This window comes from Callithrix jacchus, chromosome 19, assembly GCF_049354715.1.
Source record: "Callithrix jacchus isolate 240 chromosome 19, calJac240_pri, whole genome shotgun sequence".
In the NCBI taxonomy this organism is placed as follows: domain Eukaryota; kingdom Metazoa; phylum Chordata; class Mammalia; order Primates; family Cebidae; genus Callithrix; species Callithrix jacchus.
This window is the reverse complement of record NC_133520.1, coordinates 38434986-38453488: the sequence shown is the minus strand read 5'-3', so window position 1 is coordinate 38453488 and position 18503 is coordinate 38434986. Positions and strand designations below refer to the sequence as shown.

General features: G+C 40.6%; 1 protein-coding gene across 1 annotated transcript in view; it reads right to left on the bottom strand.

The window, feature by feature from the left end:
- Positions 1 to 232: 232 nt before the first annotated feature.
- The window catches only part of ZNF124 (zinc finger protein 124), a 28652-nt gene continuing 10381 nt past the window's right edge, over positions 233 to 18503 (bottom strand). The window contains 4 exon segments of the mRNA XM_008985656.5: positions 233 to 1539; positions 1542 to 2161; positions 3656 to 3716; positions 5216 to 5342. Coding sequence (XP_008983904.4) covers positions 1325 to 1539; positions 1542 to 2161; positions 3656 to 3716; positions 5216 to 5342 — 1023 coding nt within the window. The 3' untranslated portion in view covers positions 233 to 1324.

Genomic DNA, 18503 nt, shown 5'->3' with positions numbered 1-18503 from the left:
TTCTCAACCTGCTTTAAGGCATTTGTTTTTAAAACCCTCAGCTAACATCATACATGATGGGAAGCCTGGATGCTTTCATTCTCAGATTAGACACAAGACACTTTTCTATCACAGGTCTCTCTCCTTAAGCAAATGTGACTTGTGCAAATAGCCAAAAATAGTGACACTGTAAAGAACAGATGAAAATAATTCACAAGAATATACTCTATAATAAATTTTACACACTTACAAATTGACAGCAACTCTTTATTAGCAAAGAAAATAAACTTTTTTTTACACACAAAGAGAATAGTTTTTGTCAAGTAAAATATGGAACATATCTATAGTGGTTGAAAAATATACAAATCCTGCCATATATAGCCAGTAAAAAAATCCCAGCAATTCACAAAGACTCATTTATCAATGGCCAATTAACCAAACAGCTATATAAACTTACATATACATGTCAGAAATACATTTCACACACCTAGTATGGAACCCACAAAATTTTTTAAAAATGGCTATGCAAGAAAAAAAGGAAAAGAAGGAAAATGAACATGTCCAACACACTTTAGGTAGAAAAATAAAATTTATTTACTAGTTTTAAAATAAAAATACATATTTAACTCTTGTACTGTTGCTTGAAAAGTACTTACAGAAGTCTCACCTCTATGTTTGTTTGCAAAGTAAGTGAAAAACTATATTCTAGAGACTCTCTTTAAAAATGAGAATTGATCAATTCAACTCATTTATAGCTCCTAAAACATCTCATTCACGTAGTGAATTTTCTAGAGAATTGTACTATAATTAATTTGCAAAAGCTTTCCATATTACTTACATTTACAGAATTTATTTCCAGCAGGAGTTTTCACATAACTTTTAAAGTAACTGCTAAAATTTGCAATTTTATGTATTTCCCCAGCTACTAAGGTTTCAATCTGGGGGGCATTCTTTTATTTATAAGGTCAATTTGCAGTATGTGTTACCATAGGCCTTTGAGTAAGTTACAGGATAAATGCAGGTATTCCCACATTTGAGACATTCAGGAAGTTTTTCTCCAGAATGCAGGTGTTTTTATACCATCAAACGCCTGTATTGCCACATTTTATACATTCGTAAGGATTTCCTCCAGCGTGAGTCCTTTCAAGTTTTTAGAAAGAAATGGAAAAATTAAAGGCTTTACCATACTGCTTATAGGGTCACAGGGTTTATCTCCAGTTTGATTCCTTTCATGTATTTGAAGAAATCTGGGAAAGTTAAATACCGTCCTACACCTTACACTCACAGTTTCTCTCAAGCACGTGATCGTTCATGTTTTTGACAAGAACTGAAAGGATTGAAACCTTCACGTTTTTTTACATTTATAGGGCTTTTCTCTAATATGAGTTTTTTTATGTTTCCAAAGGGTACTAGCACGACTAAAGGCTTTACCACATTTCTGACATTCATAGGGTTTCTCTCCAGTATGAGTTCTTTCATGGTTACGAAGGTAACTGGAACATCTGTAGACTTTACCACAGTTCTTACACAAATAGGGTTTCTGTGCAGTATGAGTTTTTCATGTTTCTGAAGGGAACTGGAGTATCTGAAGGCTTTCCCACATTTCTTGCATGCACAGGGTTCTTGACCAGCATGAGCCTTTATATGTCCCTGCAAGGAACTGAGACAACTTAATGCTTTGCCACACTCCACACATACATAAGGCTTCTCTCCAGTGTGGGTTCTTTCATGGTAGTGAAGGCCATTGGAATAGCGGAAGGCTTTCCCACACTGCTTACATTCATAGGGTCTCTCTCCAGTATGAATTCTGTCATGGTCATGAAGGTGACTGGAACGACTGAAGGCTTTACCACATTTCTTACATTCATAGGGTTTTTCTCCAGTGTGAATCCTTTTATGTCTGTTAAGAGAACGGGAAAACCCGAAGGCTTTCCCACATTCCATACATTCATTGGGTTTCTCTCCAGTGTGATTTCTCTGATGTATTTGAAATAAACTGGGAATATTAAAAACTTTCTCACATATTTTACAGCTATAAGGTCCATTTCCAGTGTGCACTACTGTCTCTCTCTGAACCCTTGTGACAGAAAGGGAAGTTTTCTGACACTGGTTATGTGTACATGGCTGCTCTCTGCTTTCCTCACAGCTATGTGGGTTGTTTCCAGAGTGAGATATGCTGTGCCTATGAAGGGATGAACGACATGGAGAATTCTTCACACACACTGCATTCACATGGCTTTACTCCAGTAGGCACTTGTTCATTCAGATTACAATCTGGCATCTGGCTGAAGGTTTTTCTACACTAATTTATTTAATTTTACACAGTATCTCTATCAAATGACTTCTACAGAAAATGACAACCCCATCATTAATGGTTTATTAATTATTTTCCTTTATTACCAAATCTGAACTGACATTGCTACCAATCAGAGAAAGTGCAAGTTTTCTACCATAAACAAACTGAACATAAATGCACTGACTAGTCTGCAACGTGGCTCCCTCCCTTATAGCTATTAACAAAAGTCATATTCTTATATGCAGTTTCTTAGTACTGAATACAGTTTGGGTATCTACTCCTTTCAAATTTCATGCTGAAAGTTGATCCTAATGTTGGAGGTGTGACCTAGTGTGAGGTCTTTGGGTCATGGGAGCAGATTCCACATAAGTGACACTGTAGTGATCATAGTGACTTTTTACTCCATTAGTTCCTAAAAGATAATTGTTCAAAAAAAAAAAAAAAAAAATGGCCTGCACAGTGGCTCATACCCATAATTTTGTAAAAATACAAAAATTAGCTGGGTGTGGTGGCGTGTGCTTGTAGTCCCAGCTACTTGAAAGGCTGAGGCAGGAGAATTGCTTGAATCCAGGAGGTAGAGGTTGCAGTGAGCCAAGATTGCACCACTGCACTCCAGCCTGGATGACAGAGTGAGACTGTGTCTCAAAAAAAAAAAAAAAAAAAAAGTTTGGCACTTCCTCTCTCTTGCTCTTTCTCTCCCCATGTGACATGTCATCTCCCCTTCCCCTTCTACCATAATTGGAAGCTGTCTGAGGTCCTCAGCAGAAGCAGATGCTGATTCTATCCTTCTGATAACGCCTGGAGAACCATTAGTCAAATAAAACTCTTCCTTATAAATTACTCAGCCTAGGTATTTTTTTATAGCAATGCAAGTAGACTAAAAACACAGTTTCCAAGTGAACTATTTTGCAAACACTTATAATCCATGTTACATTAAAGCATATATTTTTGGTAAAATCTTTGAGAATAAATTGATTTGTCCTTAATTTTTTTTGTTTGCTTCCCTCCCCCGCAATCTCCAGATGGTGTTTTGCTCTCCTTTCCCTGGCTAGAGTGCAATGATGCAACCTTGGCTCATTGCCAACCTCCGCCTCCCAGATTCAAGCAATTCTCCTGCCTCAGCCTCCCAAGTAGGGATTATAGGCATGCGCCACCATGCCTGGCTAATTTTTTATCTTTAGTAGAGACGGGTTTTGCCATGTTGGTCAGGTTGGTCTCAAACTCCTGACCTCAGATGATCCACCTGCCTCAGCCTCCCAAAGTGCTAGGATTACAGGCATGAGCCACTACACCTGGCCTTGTTTACTTGTTTTAAACATATGATTACAATACTACAATTGTCCCCAAGGTGGACTGCTGCTTCTTGTGAGTACAAATTACCTTAGATTTCTCCAGGACTTTTTGTACCGATCTTCAAAGCTCTGGTCTTCCCCTTTGTTTCCTAAAATGTAGACCCAGAAACATATTACAAATTATTTGAAATTATAGAAAAGTTACTAGATTCTAGGTGCTATGGTGGGGATATGGCTTTTACCCACCAAAAGGAATGCTGTAATTTGGTCACCAATATGGCAACATCATTTGTGTTATGGGTACAGAGTCCTTATTAATAAATAGTGTCCTTGCTTGGGAATGAATGTTCTCTCTTACTCTTGCAAGACTGAATTAGTTACCAGAGGGCAGGCTGTTACAAAGGCAAGTTTACCTTCCTTATTTTCTTGCTCTTATTTTCTCGCTGTGTGCATGCCCACTCCCTTCTGCTTCATGTCCTGAGCTGAAGCAGCATCAGGTCCTTACCAGATGCAACCTTGGACTTTCTAGCCACTAGAATCATAAACCAATATAAAATTATTTTTGTAAATTACCCAGGATCAGGTCTTCTGCTATAACAATTAAAAACAGACTAAGAAACAAGAGTCACTGCACGCTGGGTCCATGCCTTATTCATTTACCAAAGTGTTCCCTTTATACATTCCAAATAATGGAACAACACTGAAAACCATGAAACATTTACTCTGACTAAAGAAATACTGTGATTCCCATCCAAAAGTGGGCAAAGGATATGAACAGACACTTTACAAAGGAAGACATACATGAGGCCAACAAACATATGAAAAAATGCTCATCATCACTGGTCATTAGAGAGATGCAAATCAAAACCACATTGAGATACCATCTCACGCCAGTTAGAATGGAGATCATTAAAAAATCTGGAGACAACAGATGCTGGAGAGGATGTGGAGAAAAAGGAACACTTTTACACTGCTGGTGGGAGTGTAAATTAGTTAAACCATTGTGGAAGACAGTGTGGCGATTCCTCAAGGACCTAGAAATAGAAGTTCCATTTGACCCAGCAATCCCATTACTGGGTATATATCCAAAGGACTATAAATCGTTCTACTATAAGGACACATGCACACGAATGTTCATTGCAGCACTGTTTACAATAGCAAAGACCTGGAATCAACCCAAATGCCCATCTATGATAGACTGGAAAGGGAAAATGTGGCACATATACACCATGGAATATTATGCAGCAATCAAAAACGAGTTCGTGTTCTTTGTAGGGACGTGGATGAACCTGGAGAACATCATTCTCAGCAAACTGACACAAGAACAGAAAATGAAATACCGCATGTTCTCACTCATAGGTGGGTGTTGAACAATGAGAACACATGGACACAGGGAGGGGAGCACTACACACTGGGGTCTGTTAGGGGGAAATAGCGGAGGGACAGCAGGGGGTGGGGAGTTGGGGAGAGATAGCATGGGGAGAAATGCCGGATATAGGTGAAGGGGAGGAAGGCAGCAAATCACACTGCCACGTGTGTACCTATGCAACTATCTTGCATGTTCTTCAAATGTACCCCAAAACCTAAAATGCAATAAAAAATATATATAAATTGAGGGGGGAAAAAAAAGAAATACTGTGATTCTTACCTATAGAAGCCAGGTTCCTGAAGGTTTCCTGCATCACATCTCTATAGAGATTCTTCTGGGAAGGATCCAACAAAGCCCACTCCTCCTGGGTGAAGTTCACTGCCACATCCTCAAAGGCGACAGGGTTCTGAAACAGTCCACGTTTCGGTAGAGGAGGATGGATGAGACTGAGAACACTGGAAATCTATAGTCAACTCATAAGATGTTCACCTGACTCTGTGGTGAACATTTAGTTATTCCACAGCTTAGTCATGAGAACTACGACTCTGCCTACACTTACTTTCTCCCACACAGCAGGTTAAAGTTGAATTAATCAGCAAGGCAGCAGCAAAGGAATACCCTTTTTATTGGTGGACCCAGGGAGTAATATTTGCTGTTATAATTTTTCTTTATAGAATATACCTGTAGTACATATTATAACAAAGTCTTAGTATCTAGTATGTATAAGAGAGTTAGTATCAGCAGTCACGAGACTACTTATCCTTAGAAATACATGCTACAAAGTTCAACCTTTGCTGGTATGACGGGAACTTAATCATCCCAACAACCTAAGTGATAACTGTAGCTAAATAGTTTATCTAAGCAATCTGGTGTTTTCCTTCCAAAAGTCTATTATTTTGTTTTATTGTAGCAGTGGTGGCTAGGGGACCAGCCTCAATAAACAAACAAAACATACTCCGAGCACAGAACATCTGATGAGCTTCCCTGTAGATGACAGTTCATATATGATGTCACAACTTTTTAATTGGGAAATTGAGCCCAATCCACATGGTTACACCAAGAGAAAACATGTAGAAACTTGCAAGTGGTTCACTCAAGACCAAATCTAATCAAGAGGTAATTAAAACTAATAATATTCAATAATCCCCAAATAATTATTTTACAATTTCTACTGAAAAACGTCAAAGCAGAATAGAGTAAGTGAAAAGAAAACATGTGTTCAAAGAAAAAAACTCAATGTCATCTAGATGTCACCTCTTACAAAAGATATTCATGTAAACTTTCAAAGATGCCTGAAACAGACTTTCTAGCAGGTCGGCAAAAACTACTTTTCAAAACCTACAAAAATAAAAAGTGTCTAACAACCATCACAACCTTCTGAATAACAGTGGGATGGCTTAACACCCATCAGTGATTTTCAAATATAATATTCAGGGCAGTGTAGTATAAGTAGAGAGATAAAGAAACAGGCCAAGAGAAAGGCCTCTAGTATATAAGGAGCTGGAATTGATATGGAAAGCTGACTAGTTACAGAGGAGGCACCGTAAAACAGTGGCCTAACTATCGAGGACTTTAAACATGGAACAAAGCTAACTGGTATTTAATTGAAAAAGAATGGATTGTACTGCCCTCTATTAGGTGGACAATTCAAACATAAAAAGCACAACTAGACCACCTGCAGAAGTCACAGACAAGGTCTTTTTTCACAAATAGGAGAAAAGTAGTAAACAACAGACACTGACAAATTCAAATATATTAAAATTAGGGGAAATAAAACATAAAAAATAGTAAAAAACCTGCAATACATGCAATATAAAAAATTAGTATGCAGAGTCAAAATGAATAGAATAGGATTTTAAAATGGGAAAATCAGCAAAAGATACATAAAAGGGAAAACAGAAATCTCTTTCTATGGAAAGAGCTCCATTTCCTTGGTAATGAAATAGCCAAATAGTACGGCATGTAGATAATAGTTCACATTCTTTAGAAGAACGAAAATTAGAGAATTTCCAATGGTGATTACCATACCAAGTAAATACACAGAAATTAGGGCAAAGGCAACTCCATTGCTATTTCTAGTAATTTGAACTTTACCACAATCTACGGTCCAGGAATTTTTCTCTCGTGTCCAGAAAATTTATTGTGCATTTTTGGAGACTGGCATATAATGACAGAAGCAGTATTTTCCTCCAAAAAAAAAAAATCTTGAAAAAGCACAACCCACTGAAATGGATGAGTAAAAGTGGATGGCACAGCCTCAGATACTAACGTGTAAAACACACTGAGGCAAGGAAACCACTGACAAACCCTTTTATTTTAATTTCATTAATATTTATTGAAAGTTCAAAAGCAAAACTAAAAACAAATGAATTGAAAAAATATGAAAAACAGCCAAAGCATCAGTAGGGTAGTCATTTGAGAGGCAAGATGAAAATAAGTCTGGGAGGTGACCAACAGTAAACTCTAAAGACTATGCAAGGCTCAGTCATAAATCATGATGACAATTTCAGTGATTTATAAATCATGATGATAATTTCAATGATTTTTTTCTTTTTTGAGACAAGGTCTTGCTCTGTTGCCCACGTTGGAGTGCAGTGGCATGACCAGGGCTCAGTCCTGCCTCTACTTCTTAGGCTCAAGCAATCCTCCCACCTTAGCCCCCAAAGTAGCTGGGACTACAGGCATGTGCCACCATTCCTGGCTAATTTTTTTACTTTTGTTGTAGAGATAAGATGTCACCACTTTGCCCAGGATGGGCAAAGTTTAAGGAGTTTTACTTCTTAAACTCCTAGGCTCAAGCAATCCTCCCATCTCAGTGTCCCGAAGTGCAGATGTTTCTAATTACTAAAAATTATGAAAAAGTTGCATTCATTCTTTCTTATACTATATAAGAAAAAAATTGAATTGTTTTAAAAAAACAACACTATTACAAAGAGTGTCCTGTAATGTGGCAATCTGAGTTTTAATTCACAGATTTGGCACAAAAGAGCAAGGCGACATACAACACTAACTCCTCAGCAAGCATCAGGTCAAAGCGCACGCTGGACGCCTGGCAGCAGAGCAGGCTGGTAAGTCAGCGCGAGAGAAGGCGGACCTACAGGGTGATGGCAATGTCTGTACATCCTGCTTCTGGTACCAACTGTTATGGTCACCTGCAGAGATGTGGCTTTGACTTTTATGGGGAGAGTAGCAGGCCTCTCAAGGTGGTTAAGTGAGGAAGAAAAAAGGCCAGGCACCGGTGTTTCTATTGAGGTTAGGTGAGAAGCTAGGATCAGAATTCACTTTTATGGGCAGGAGTTGGCATGGTGAAATCTGCTCCCGCCATTAAAGAAGGAAGCACTTAAGTTATATATTTTTTCATAGCCAGATGTGGGTCCACAAGTGGAAGAAAAAGGGTTCAGTATCAAAATTTGTCAGCAGTTAGCCATTAAAAATTGGAGACACACTTCTGGTTTCCAGTCTCACAGATAAAGACATGGAAGGTGACATTCACATCCGCAAAAGTAACAGGCAAACAAACTAAAAAAAAAAAAATCACACTCTTAGATTCATCTGAGAATCGAACTCACAGGGCAACCCATCCTCTCAAATTTGAGACATAGATGAATCCAGATAATCACAACTTACTAAACCAGAAAATCATAAGAAATCCCTGTGGGAAGCAGTTCATGTGTATGAAAACTAAACTGTAACTGGCGAGTCGCTGAAGAATGAGACTTATAATCTCCAGGGTAGTCGGTCTTAGGCATTCCTAAAAGTTGTGAGTTTTACTTCCAAAAATTCTACTAGGCTTTTACAGTGAAGATCACAAAAAAATGGTTTTATGCTTCCAGCAGAAGGAAAATGTACTTGTTTGCAAATATGCCCATAGAATTATCTTCTTTTTAATCGTTCTGCGATAAACAGAAACTATTTCTCAAAAGCCTAACCAGCTGAGATTTTTACTGGAGCCAAACTTCCAGGGGTAAAAGAAATGCCCAATTCCATTAGCCCTCTAACCTCCTGCTTCAATAACAGAGGTAAAAACAGAGAAGTGCTTGTAAAAGTCATAACCCAGGCACACAAAGCCTTTCTAAAAATGAAACTAAACCATGACTCAATAAAACGCTTCTCCTCACACCTCACCTCACCAGCCCATCAATAAAAGCAGAATGTCAAGATGACTGACCAGATGCAGCCAAGAGGAACATCTGTCACCAAGACCAAACACTGGGAAGATGTTCAGAAGGCAGGCCTTGAGAGTGGACGGAAGGAAACACAGATGCTGGACTGAAGGGGACGGAGCTGGGAACCCTGCAGGGGGCTATTGCACAGAAGCTCATTCATGGCCCCAGTGACTCCTGAGGAGGGAGGAGGGTAAACAGGTGAGGAGTGAGCCACTCTTATCATGGGGTCCCGGAATCCTGGCAGCAGGGGACCCCATGAACACTTGAGCTGGCATCAAGTACTGCTTAGAGAGGTGGTGGGGCAGGACTCTAGGCTGCGCAGAACCCAGAGAGTTTGTGTAGAACACTGGCAGCAGAGCATGGCCAGGGCTGGCCATCCCTTAATACTGACCATGCACCTCTAGGGGACTTGAGTCTTAGGGGAACTGTTGCACCTGGACAGAACAGAGCAGTCTCGCCCATGAGACAGGACCAGTCTGATCTCAGTGGCGGCCTGTCTGTGGTGCTCCCCGGGGACCCCCACCTGGCCACCCACTTGCAGTATAGCCTCAGATGCTCAACTGGGGTGCTTCCTGGGGGCCCTTACCATAGCTTCTTCACTGTCAAACTGCACCTGACCTTGCAGAGCTAAAGCAGAGCAGACCCCACTGACACAGCCCACCGGCAGCCTGTCCCCACCACACCCACCTCCACACTGTTCTGCCAGCACACACTTGCCCATGGCCACAGTCCCCCAGGTTTGCCGGCACACACATATGGACCACTCCCCTCCCCTGCTGGCGTGTGTACGTGCACCCCACCACACCCCTGCTGCCGACATAGGCATATGCCCTCTTGGCCATGCTGCCAATGCTGGTGCAAATTTATGCATGGGCACTGGCAAACCAAGCCCCCTGCACCTGCCGTGCAGCCACTGCTGCCAGTGTGAGTGCACACAGAGGCTGGCAGCCCCAGGCCTGTCGGCGTACCACTCCCACCACTGCCGTGGGTGTGAGTGCACACAGAGGCTGGCAGCCCCAGGCCTGTCGGAGTACCACTCCCACCACTGCTGCCGGTGTGAGTGCACACAGAGGTTGGCAGCCCCAGGCCTGTCGGAGTACCACTCCCACCACTGCCGCGGGTGTGAGTGCACACAGAGGCTGGCAGCCCCAGGCCTGTCGGAGTACCACTCCCACCACTGCTGCGGGTGTGAGTGCACACAGAGGCTGGCAGCCCCAGGCCTGTCGGCGTACCACTCCCACCACTGCTGCTGGTGGGATCACGTGCAGGAATTCTGCAGCCCCACTGCCACCAGTATCCCACCCAACATGCATGCACCCTGCCTCATGGCTGCTGCTGCTGCTGGCACGTGTGGGTGAGCACGGGTCCTGCTGCCACCACTGGATGAAGCACTTTGGCCAACACTACCCATTGGAGTGCTGTGCCCAGTGCTCCAGGAACACACTGGCCTCTGCAGTGCAGCAGGTTCCTAATCTCAAGGGGCCACAGAACAAAGCCGGGGCTTGATATCAGCCCAGGAGTGGTAAACTGAATCTTGGCTCCCAATCCAGGGATTCTAAGGAATACAGTAAAATGACAGAAAAGGCAGAAGATAAAATGGCCATTTAAAGAAAGAATAAAACTGCTCTGATAGGGCTGAAAAACTCATTTCAAGAATTTCAGGGCCAGGCGCAGTGGCTCACACCTGTAATCCCAGCACTTTGGGAGGCCGAGGCAGGTGGATCATGAGGTCAAGAGATCGAGACCATCCTGGTCAACATGGTAAAACCCCGTCTCTACTAAAAATACAAAAAATTAGCTGGGCACGGTGGCGTGTGCCTGTAATCCCAGCTACTCGGGAGGCTGAGGCAGGAGAATTGCCTGAACCCAGGAGGTGGAGGTTGCGGTGAGCCGAGATCACGCCATTGCACTCCAGCCTGGGTAACAAGAGCGAAACTGCATCTCAAATAAAAAAAAAAGAAGAATTTCAGAATACAATCACAAGTATCAGCAACAAAATCGACCAAGTTGGGGTAAGAATTTCAAAGCTCAAAGACCAGTTCTCCAAAATAACTGAGTCAGAAAAAAATAAAGAAAAAATATTAAACAAGAATGAACAAAACCCCAGATAAATATAGGATTATGTAAAGTGACTAAATCTACATCTCATTAGCATTCCTGAAAAAGAAAGGGAGAAAAAGCAAGCAGACTGGAAAACATATTTGAGGATATCATCAATTAAAATTTTTGCGAGCTCACTAGAGAGGCCAACATGCAAATTCAGGAATTCCACAACCCCTCTGAGACGCTAGACAAAGCGACCATCCCCAAGACATACAGTCAGACTCTCTGAGGCTGAAATAAAATAAAAAATGTTAAAACCAGTTAGAGAGAAGGATAGCCACCTATAAAGGGACACTTATTTTGAATAACTTAAGGATAAGAAATTCCAACCATAAATTTACCCTTAATTATCCAAAATAAGTTTCATAAGCAAAGGAGAAATAAGAGCATTTTCAGACAAGCAAATGCTAAGAGAATTTGTTATCACTAGATCTGCCTTGTAAGAGGTCTTCGAGGGAGTGCTAAATACAGAAAGAAAAGACCATTACCAGCCACCACAAAAACATGCTTAACACACAGACCAGTGACACTATAAAGCAACCACAGAAACAAGTCTGCATAACCAGCTAACAACACAATAGCAAGATCAAATCCACACATGTAAATAGTAACCTTGAATGCAAATGGGTTAAATGACCCAATTAAAAGGCAAAGTGACAAGTTGGATAGAGAAGCAAAACCCAATAGTACGCTGTCCTCAAGAGACACATCTCACACACAATGACACCCACACGTTCCAAGTGAAGAGATACAGAAAAATCTACAGCACAAATGGAAAATAGGAAAAAGCAAATCGAGGAGCAACAGGCCACAGCATATAGCCTAGGTGTGTAGTATATTATGCCATCTAGGTTTGCCTAAGTACATGCTATGATGTTAATTGCTTTATGTGTGCCTAACAACACATTAAGTAAAGATAATTACACAAACAATATATTAACTCTTAGCAAAAAAAAAAAAAAAAAGCAGGGGTTGCTACTCAAATTTCAGACAAAACAGACTTTAAACCAAAAACAATCAAAAAGGACAAAGAAGGGCATTACATAATGGTAAACTGTTCAATCCAACAAGCAGACTAACTATCATAAATATGCATGCACCCAACACAAGAGCACCCAGAGTCATACAGCAAATTCCTACACACCTACAAAGAGATTTAACCACACAGTAAAGCAGGAGGCTCCAAGGCCCCACTGATGGTATTATATCATCAAGGCAGAAATAACAAAGATATTTGAGATCTGAACTCAATGCTTCACCAAAGGGACCTAATAGACATCCACAGAACTCTCCACCAAAAAACAACAGAATATACATTCTTCTCACCTGCACATAGTGTGTACTCTAAAACCAACCACACAATCAGCCATAAAACAATCCTCAACAAATCCAAAGGAAAAAAAATGAAATTAGGGAGAAATCAAGAAATTATTTGAAACTAATGAGAACAAAGCTACAACATACAAGAATCTCTGGAACACTCCTAAGGCAGTGTTAACAGAAGAGTTTATAGCACTAAATGGGACACATCAAAAACTTGGAAAGATCTGAAATTAGCAACCTAACGCTACACTTAGAGGAACTAAAGAAACAAGAATGAACCAATTCCAAAGCCAACAAAAGACAAAAAAACAAAATTAGAGATGAAATTTAAAAAGTGAGACCAAAAAAATGCAAAAGATCAACATGTTCAGGAGTCAATTTTCTGAAATAAAATAGATTGCTAGACTAATAAAGGAAAGAAAAAGAGAGAAGATCCATATAAACACAATCAGAAGTGACAAAAAGGATGTTACCCTCAGCCTCATAAAAACTTTTTTTAAAAACCCTCAGAGGCTATTACAAACTTCTCAATGCATACAGGCTAGAAAACCTAGAAAAATGAATAAATTCCTGGAAACACAAAACCTCCCAAGATTGAACCAGGAAGAAACAGAATCCCTGAACAGAACATTTAATCAGTAGGCTGGGCACGGTGGCTGGCCAGGCACACTGGCTCATGCCTGTAATCCCAGCACTTTGGGAGGTCAAGGCGGGCAGATGACCTGAAGTCAGGAGTTCAAGACCAGCCTGATCAACATGGAGAAATCCTGTCTCTACTAAAAATACAAAATTAGCCGGGCATGGTAGTGCATGCCTGTAATCTCAGCTTCTCAGGAAGCTGAGGCAAGAAAACTGCTTGAACCCAGAAGGCAGAGGTTTGCAGTGAGCTGAGGTTGTGCCATTGCACTCCAGCCTGGGCAACAAGAGCGAAACTCCATCTCAAAAAAAAAAAAAAAATTTTTTGATCAGTAATAATAAACCTATCAAACAGAGAAGCCAGGACCAGATGGTTTCACAGTTAAATTCTACCAGATATATTAAGAAGAGTCTACCAGATGTATTAAGAAGTAATACATTTCCTCTGAAACTATTTCAAGAAACTAAAGAGGAGAAACTCCTTCTTCACTCGTTCTATGAGACCAGCATCATCCTGAAATCGAAATGTGGCAGGCATATAACAAGGAAAAAGAAAACTTCAGGCCAATATCCTTGATGAACATAGATGTAAAAGTTCACAGACGCAAAATACTAGCAAACCGAATCTAGCAACAAACCAAAAAACTAATCCGCCACCATGATTAAATAGGCGTTATCGCTGGGATGTAACAGTTCAATATCCGAAAGCCAATAAATGTGATTCACAACATAAACAGAACTAAAAACAAAACCACATGTTCATCTCAATAGATGCAAAAAAAGCTCTTGATAAAATTTAACATCCCTTCATGTTAAAAATCTTCAACAAACTAGGCATTGCAGAAACATACTTCAAAACAGTAAGAGCTATATATGAAAAATGTTGGGGCGAGCAGCAGTGGAGGAAGGGTTTACAGTGAGCCCATGTAAACCGGTTATAAGTAATGTATGAACGAAATCAGGAACAACAAACTGCGGAAGCCACAGGAAGCCTCTGGGGAGTGTCCCCGGGAACACAGTGACCTAAGCTCTGATATTCTAAACAAGTGCCCAAGGACGTAACACTCCCTTGAAGCACTGGAATGTAACCAGGCATGTAGGCTCCTTGCTGAGCCCCTCCCACCACCTGCACTGTCTATTGATAAACATACGCTTTCGGTGCTTGAGAAACCCACACAAACCACCACTGCTATCGATCTTATGTTTGATGCACAGCCTCCCTTTCTCTGATTCACCCTGCCACCTGCACTATAGATAAAAGTGACTGTGTTCAATCAATACTGTGGAAACCAGAGCTCCGGGCCTTCACTGCCTGCATTACAAGTGATGGTCCTCTGGTCCCACTTTATGCACTCTTAGCCTGTTTTTGTCTCATTCCTTTGTCACCACTGGACTCTGGGTACCCACGGGTGGAGTGTGGGGGCTGGCACCATACAGAAAAATCTACAGCCAACATCACAGTGAATAGGCAATAGCTGGAAAAATTCCTCTTGAAAACTGGAACAAGGCAAGGATACCCTCTTTTACCACTCCTAAAACATATTACTGAAGTCTCAGCCAAAGCAATCAAGGAAGAGAAAGAAATCAAAGAGAAGGAGAGGAAATCAAACTTCTCTGCAAATGATATGAGCCTAAACCCCAAAAAACCCCCCAGTCTCTGTTGAAAAGCTCTTGATAAATGACTTTGCCAAAGTTTCAGGATAAAAAAATTCGTGTACAAAAGTTAGTAGCATTTCTATACACCAACAATATCCATGCTGAGAGCCAAATCAGGAAGGCAATCCCATTCACAACAGCCACAAAAAGAATAAAATATTTAGGAATACAGCTATCCAGGAGATGAAAGATCTCTACAAGTTACAAGATGCTGCTGGAAAAAGAAAACAAAAACCCTCAGAGATGATATAAATGAATGGAAAAATATTCCATGCTCATTGATAGGAAGAATTAACATTGATAAAATGGTCCAACTACCCAAAGCAATTTAGATTCAATGCTATTCCTATCAAACTACCAATGACATTGTTTACCGAATTAGATAAAACTATTTTAAAATTCATGTGGAACCAGTAAAGATTCTGCATAGCCAAGCAAAAAGAACTAAGTCTGGAGGCATCATATTAACCAACTTCAAACTATACTACAAAGCCACTGTAACCAAAACAACATGGTACTAGTACAAAAACAGACGCATAGACCGATGGAGCAGAATGGAAAGCCCAGAAATAATGCCATACACCTACAACCATCTGATCTTTGACAAAATCAACAAAAACAAGAATGACAAAAGGACTCCCTATTTGATAATGGTACTAGGATAACTGGCTAGCCATATGCAGAAGATTAAAGCTGGACTCTTTATACCATATACAAATATAAATTTAAGATGAATTAAAGACTTAAATGTAAAACCTAAAGATATAAAAACCTGGAAGATAACCCAGGAAACACTGCTCTGGACAGAGGACCTGGCAAGTATTTCAGGATGAAGATGACTGAAGCGATTGCAACAAAAGAAAAAATTGACCAACGGGACCTAATTAAACTAAAGAACTTCTGTTCAGCAAAAGAAACTGACAGAATAAATGGACAACATAAAAGTGAGAGAAAATATCTGCAAACTATGCATCTAACAAGGGTCTAATATCTAGAATATATAAGAAACTTAAGCAAAAAAACCCACAAAAATGAAACATTAAAAAGTGGGCAAAGGACATGAACACTTTTCAAAAGATATTTAGCCAACAAACATGAAAAAAATAAACATTATCACTAATCATTAAAGAAATGCAAATTAAAACCATGATGAGATACCATCTCAAAGCAGTCAGAATGGCTATTACCGAAAACTCAAAAAGCAGCCTGGGCATGGTGGTTCATGCCTGTAATCCAGCAGTTAAGGAAGTTGAGGCAGGAGGAATATTTTAGCCCAGGAGTTCGAGACCAGCTTGGGCAACATAGTGAGACACCGTCTCTACAAAATAGTCAAAACATTTGCTGGGCTTGTTAGCTCTCGCCCATAGTCCCAGCTACTCGTGAGGCTGAGGTGGGATGACTGCTGGAGCCCAGGAGGCGGAGGCTGCAGTGAGCCAAAATCCTGCCACTGCACTTCATCCAATCTGGGTAACAGAGGAAGACACGGCCTCAGAAACAGTAATAAAGTGAAACAAAAACAAAATACAGATGCTGGTGAGGTTGTGGAGAAAAGGCTCGCAACAAAAGAAAAAATTAACAAATGGGACCTAATTAAACTAAAAAACTTCTGCACAGCAAAAGAAACTGCGTAAATGGACAACCTACCAAGTAAGAGAAAATATCTGTGAACTATGCATCTAACAAGGGTCTAATTAATATCCCTAATGCTATACACTGCTGGTGGGAATTTAATTTACTCATTTTGGAAAGCAATGTGGCAGTTTCACAAAGAAACTAAAACAGAACTACCATTCAACCCAGCAATCCCATTATTGAGTATACAGCCAAATAGAAATCATTCTACCAGAAATAAATACGCATGCATAGGTCACTGCAGCGTATATACCACATTTTCTTTATCCAGTCTCCTGCCGTTCGGCATTGAGGTCAATTCCATGTGCTTGGTATTTGTACAAGTACCCTGAACCGAAAATAAACATTTACAAAACAACCAGAACACATATACAATAAAGTAAAACACATATAAAAGAAATCTGTGTCTTAAATCTTATGTAAAAAGTCTCTGGCCAGGCACAGTGGCTCACGTTTGTAATCCCAGCACTTTGGGAGTCCAAGGCATGCGGCTCACCTGAGGTCAGGAGTTGGAAACCAGCCTGGCCAACACAGTGAAACTCCATCTCTACTAAAAATACAAAACAATTAGCCGGGCATGGTGGCGTGCACCTGTAATCCCAGCTACTTGGGAGGCTGAGGCAGGAGCACTGCTTGAACCGGGAGGTGGAGGTTGCAGTGAGCCGAGATCACACCACTGCACTCCAGCCTGGGTGACGGAGCAAGATTCCATCTCAAAAAAAAAAAAAAAAAAGTCTCTAAGGGCACATGAGCAAGTTGAGTAACATTGATGAGATGGACAAATGTCTAGAAACACACAGTGTACCAAGACTGAGTCATGAAGAATTAGAAAACATAAAGACTTACAGTTTTATCACTTTGAGGTAGTAATCAGAACCCCTAAATTATAAAAACCCAAGACCTTTTTCACTGACATCTACCCAACATTAAAAAAAATTAACACCAAGCCTCTTCAAACTCTGCCAAGAAAAAAAGAGAAAGGAATACTTCCAAACTCATTCTATGAGGCCAAAAAAATTACACTTACACCAAAGATGGACAAAGACAGTACAAGAAAACAAGCTACAAATCTTCTTTATAACTACGAATGCAGAAATCCTCACTGAAGTACCAACAAACCATGTTTAGCAGCACAAAAGGGTTATACACCACAACCAAGTGAGATTTATCCATAAAATGAAAGAATGGCTCAATATATGAAAATCAATCGGGCCTGGCGTGGTGGCTCACGCCTGTAATCCCAGCACTTTGGGAGGCCGAGGCGGGTGGATCACAAGGTCAAGAGATCGAGACCATCCTGGTCAACATGGTGAAACCCCGTCTCTACCAAAAATGCAAAAAATTAGTTGGGCATGGTGGCGCGTGCCTGTAATCCCAGCTACTCAGGAGGCTGTGAGGCAGGAGAATTGCCTGAACCCAGGAGGCAGAGGTTGCGGTGAGCCGAGATCGCGCCATTGCACTCCAGCCTGGGTAACAAGAGCGAAACTCCGTCTCAAAAAAAAAAAAAAAAAAAAGAAAAGAAAATCAATCAATGTAATACATGACATTACCAAGATGACTGAAATATCATAACCATCGCAACTGATGCAGAAAAAGTATTTTGGCAAGTTATTAAGACCCACTCATGATAGAAACACAACAAACTAGGACTAAAAGAAAACTACAATATGAAAAAGGTTGTATATGAAAAACCAACACTAACAGCGTAATCAATGGTGAAATACCAAAACAAACAAATAAAAACCCTTGCCTCCCAAGATCAGGAAAGAGCTGAAGAGAATACCTCCATTCAACAGTATTGGAAATTCCAGCCACAGTGACCGAGTAAGGTTGTTTTACAGATTTAGCACTAATGTGCAAAATGCAGATAATAGAAAATAGCAAAGACTTATCCAATCGAATAAATGCTTCATCCTGCAAGAAACAAACTGATGTTTTGGTGAATTTCTGTGATTCATCGATTTATATATACCACACTTTTGTGGGTGGAGATGTTTGTTTTGTTTTATAAAATGGGCTGTGAAGTTTTTAAATGCTATAGCCCAGGCCTG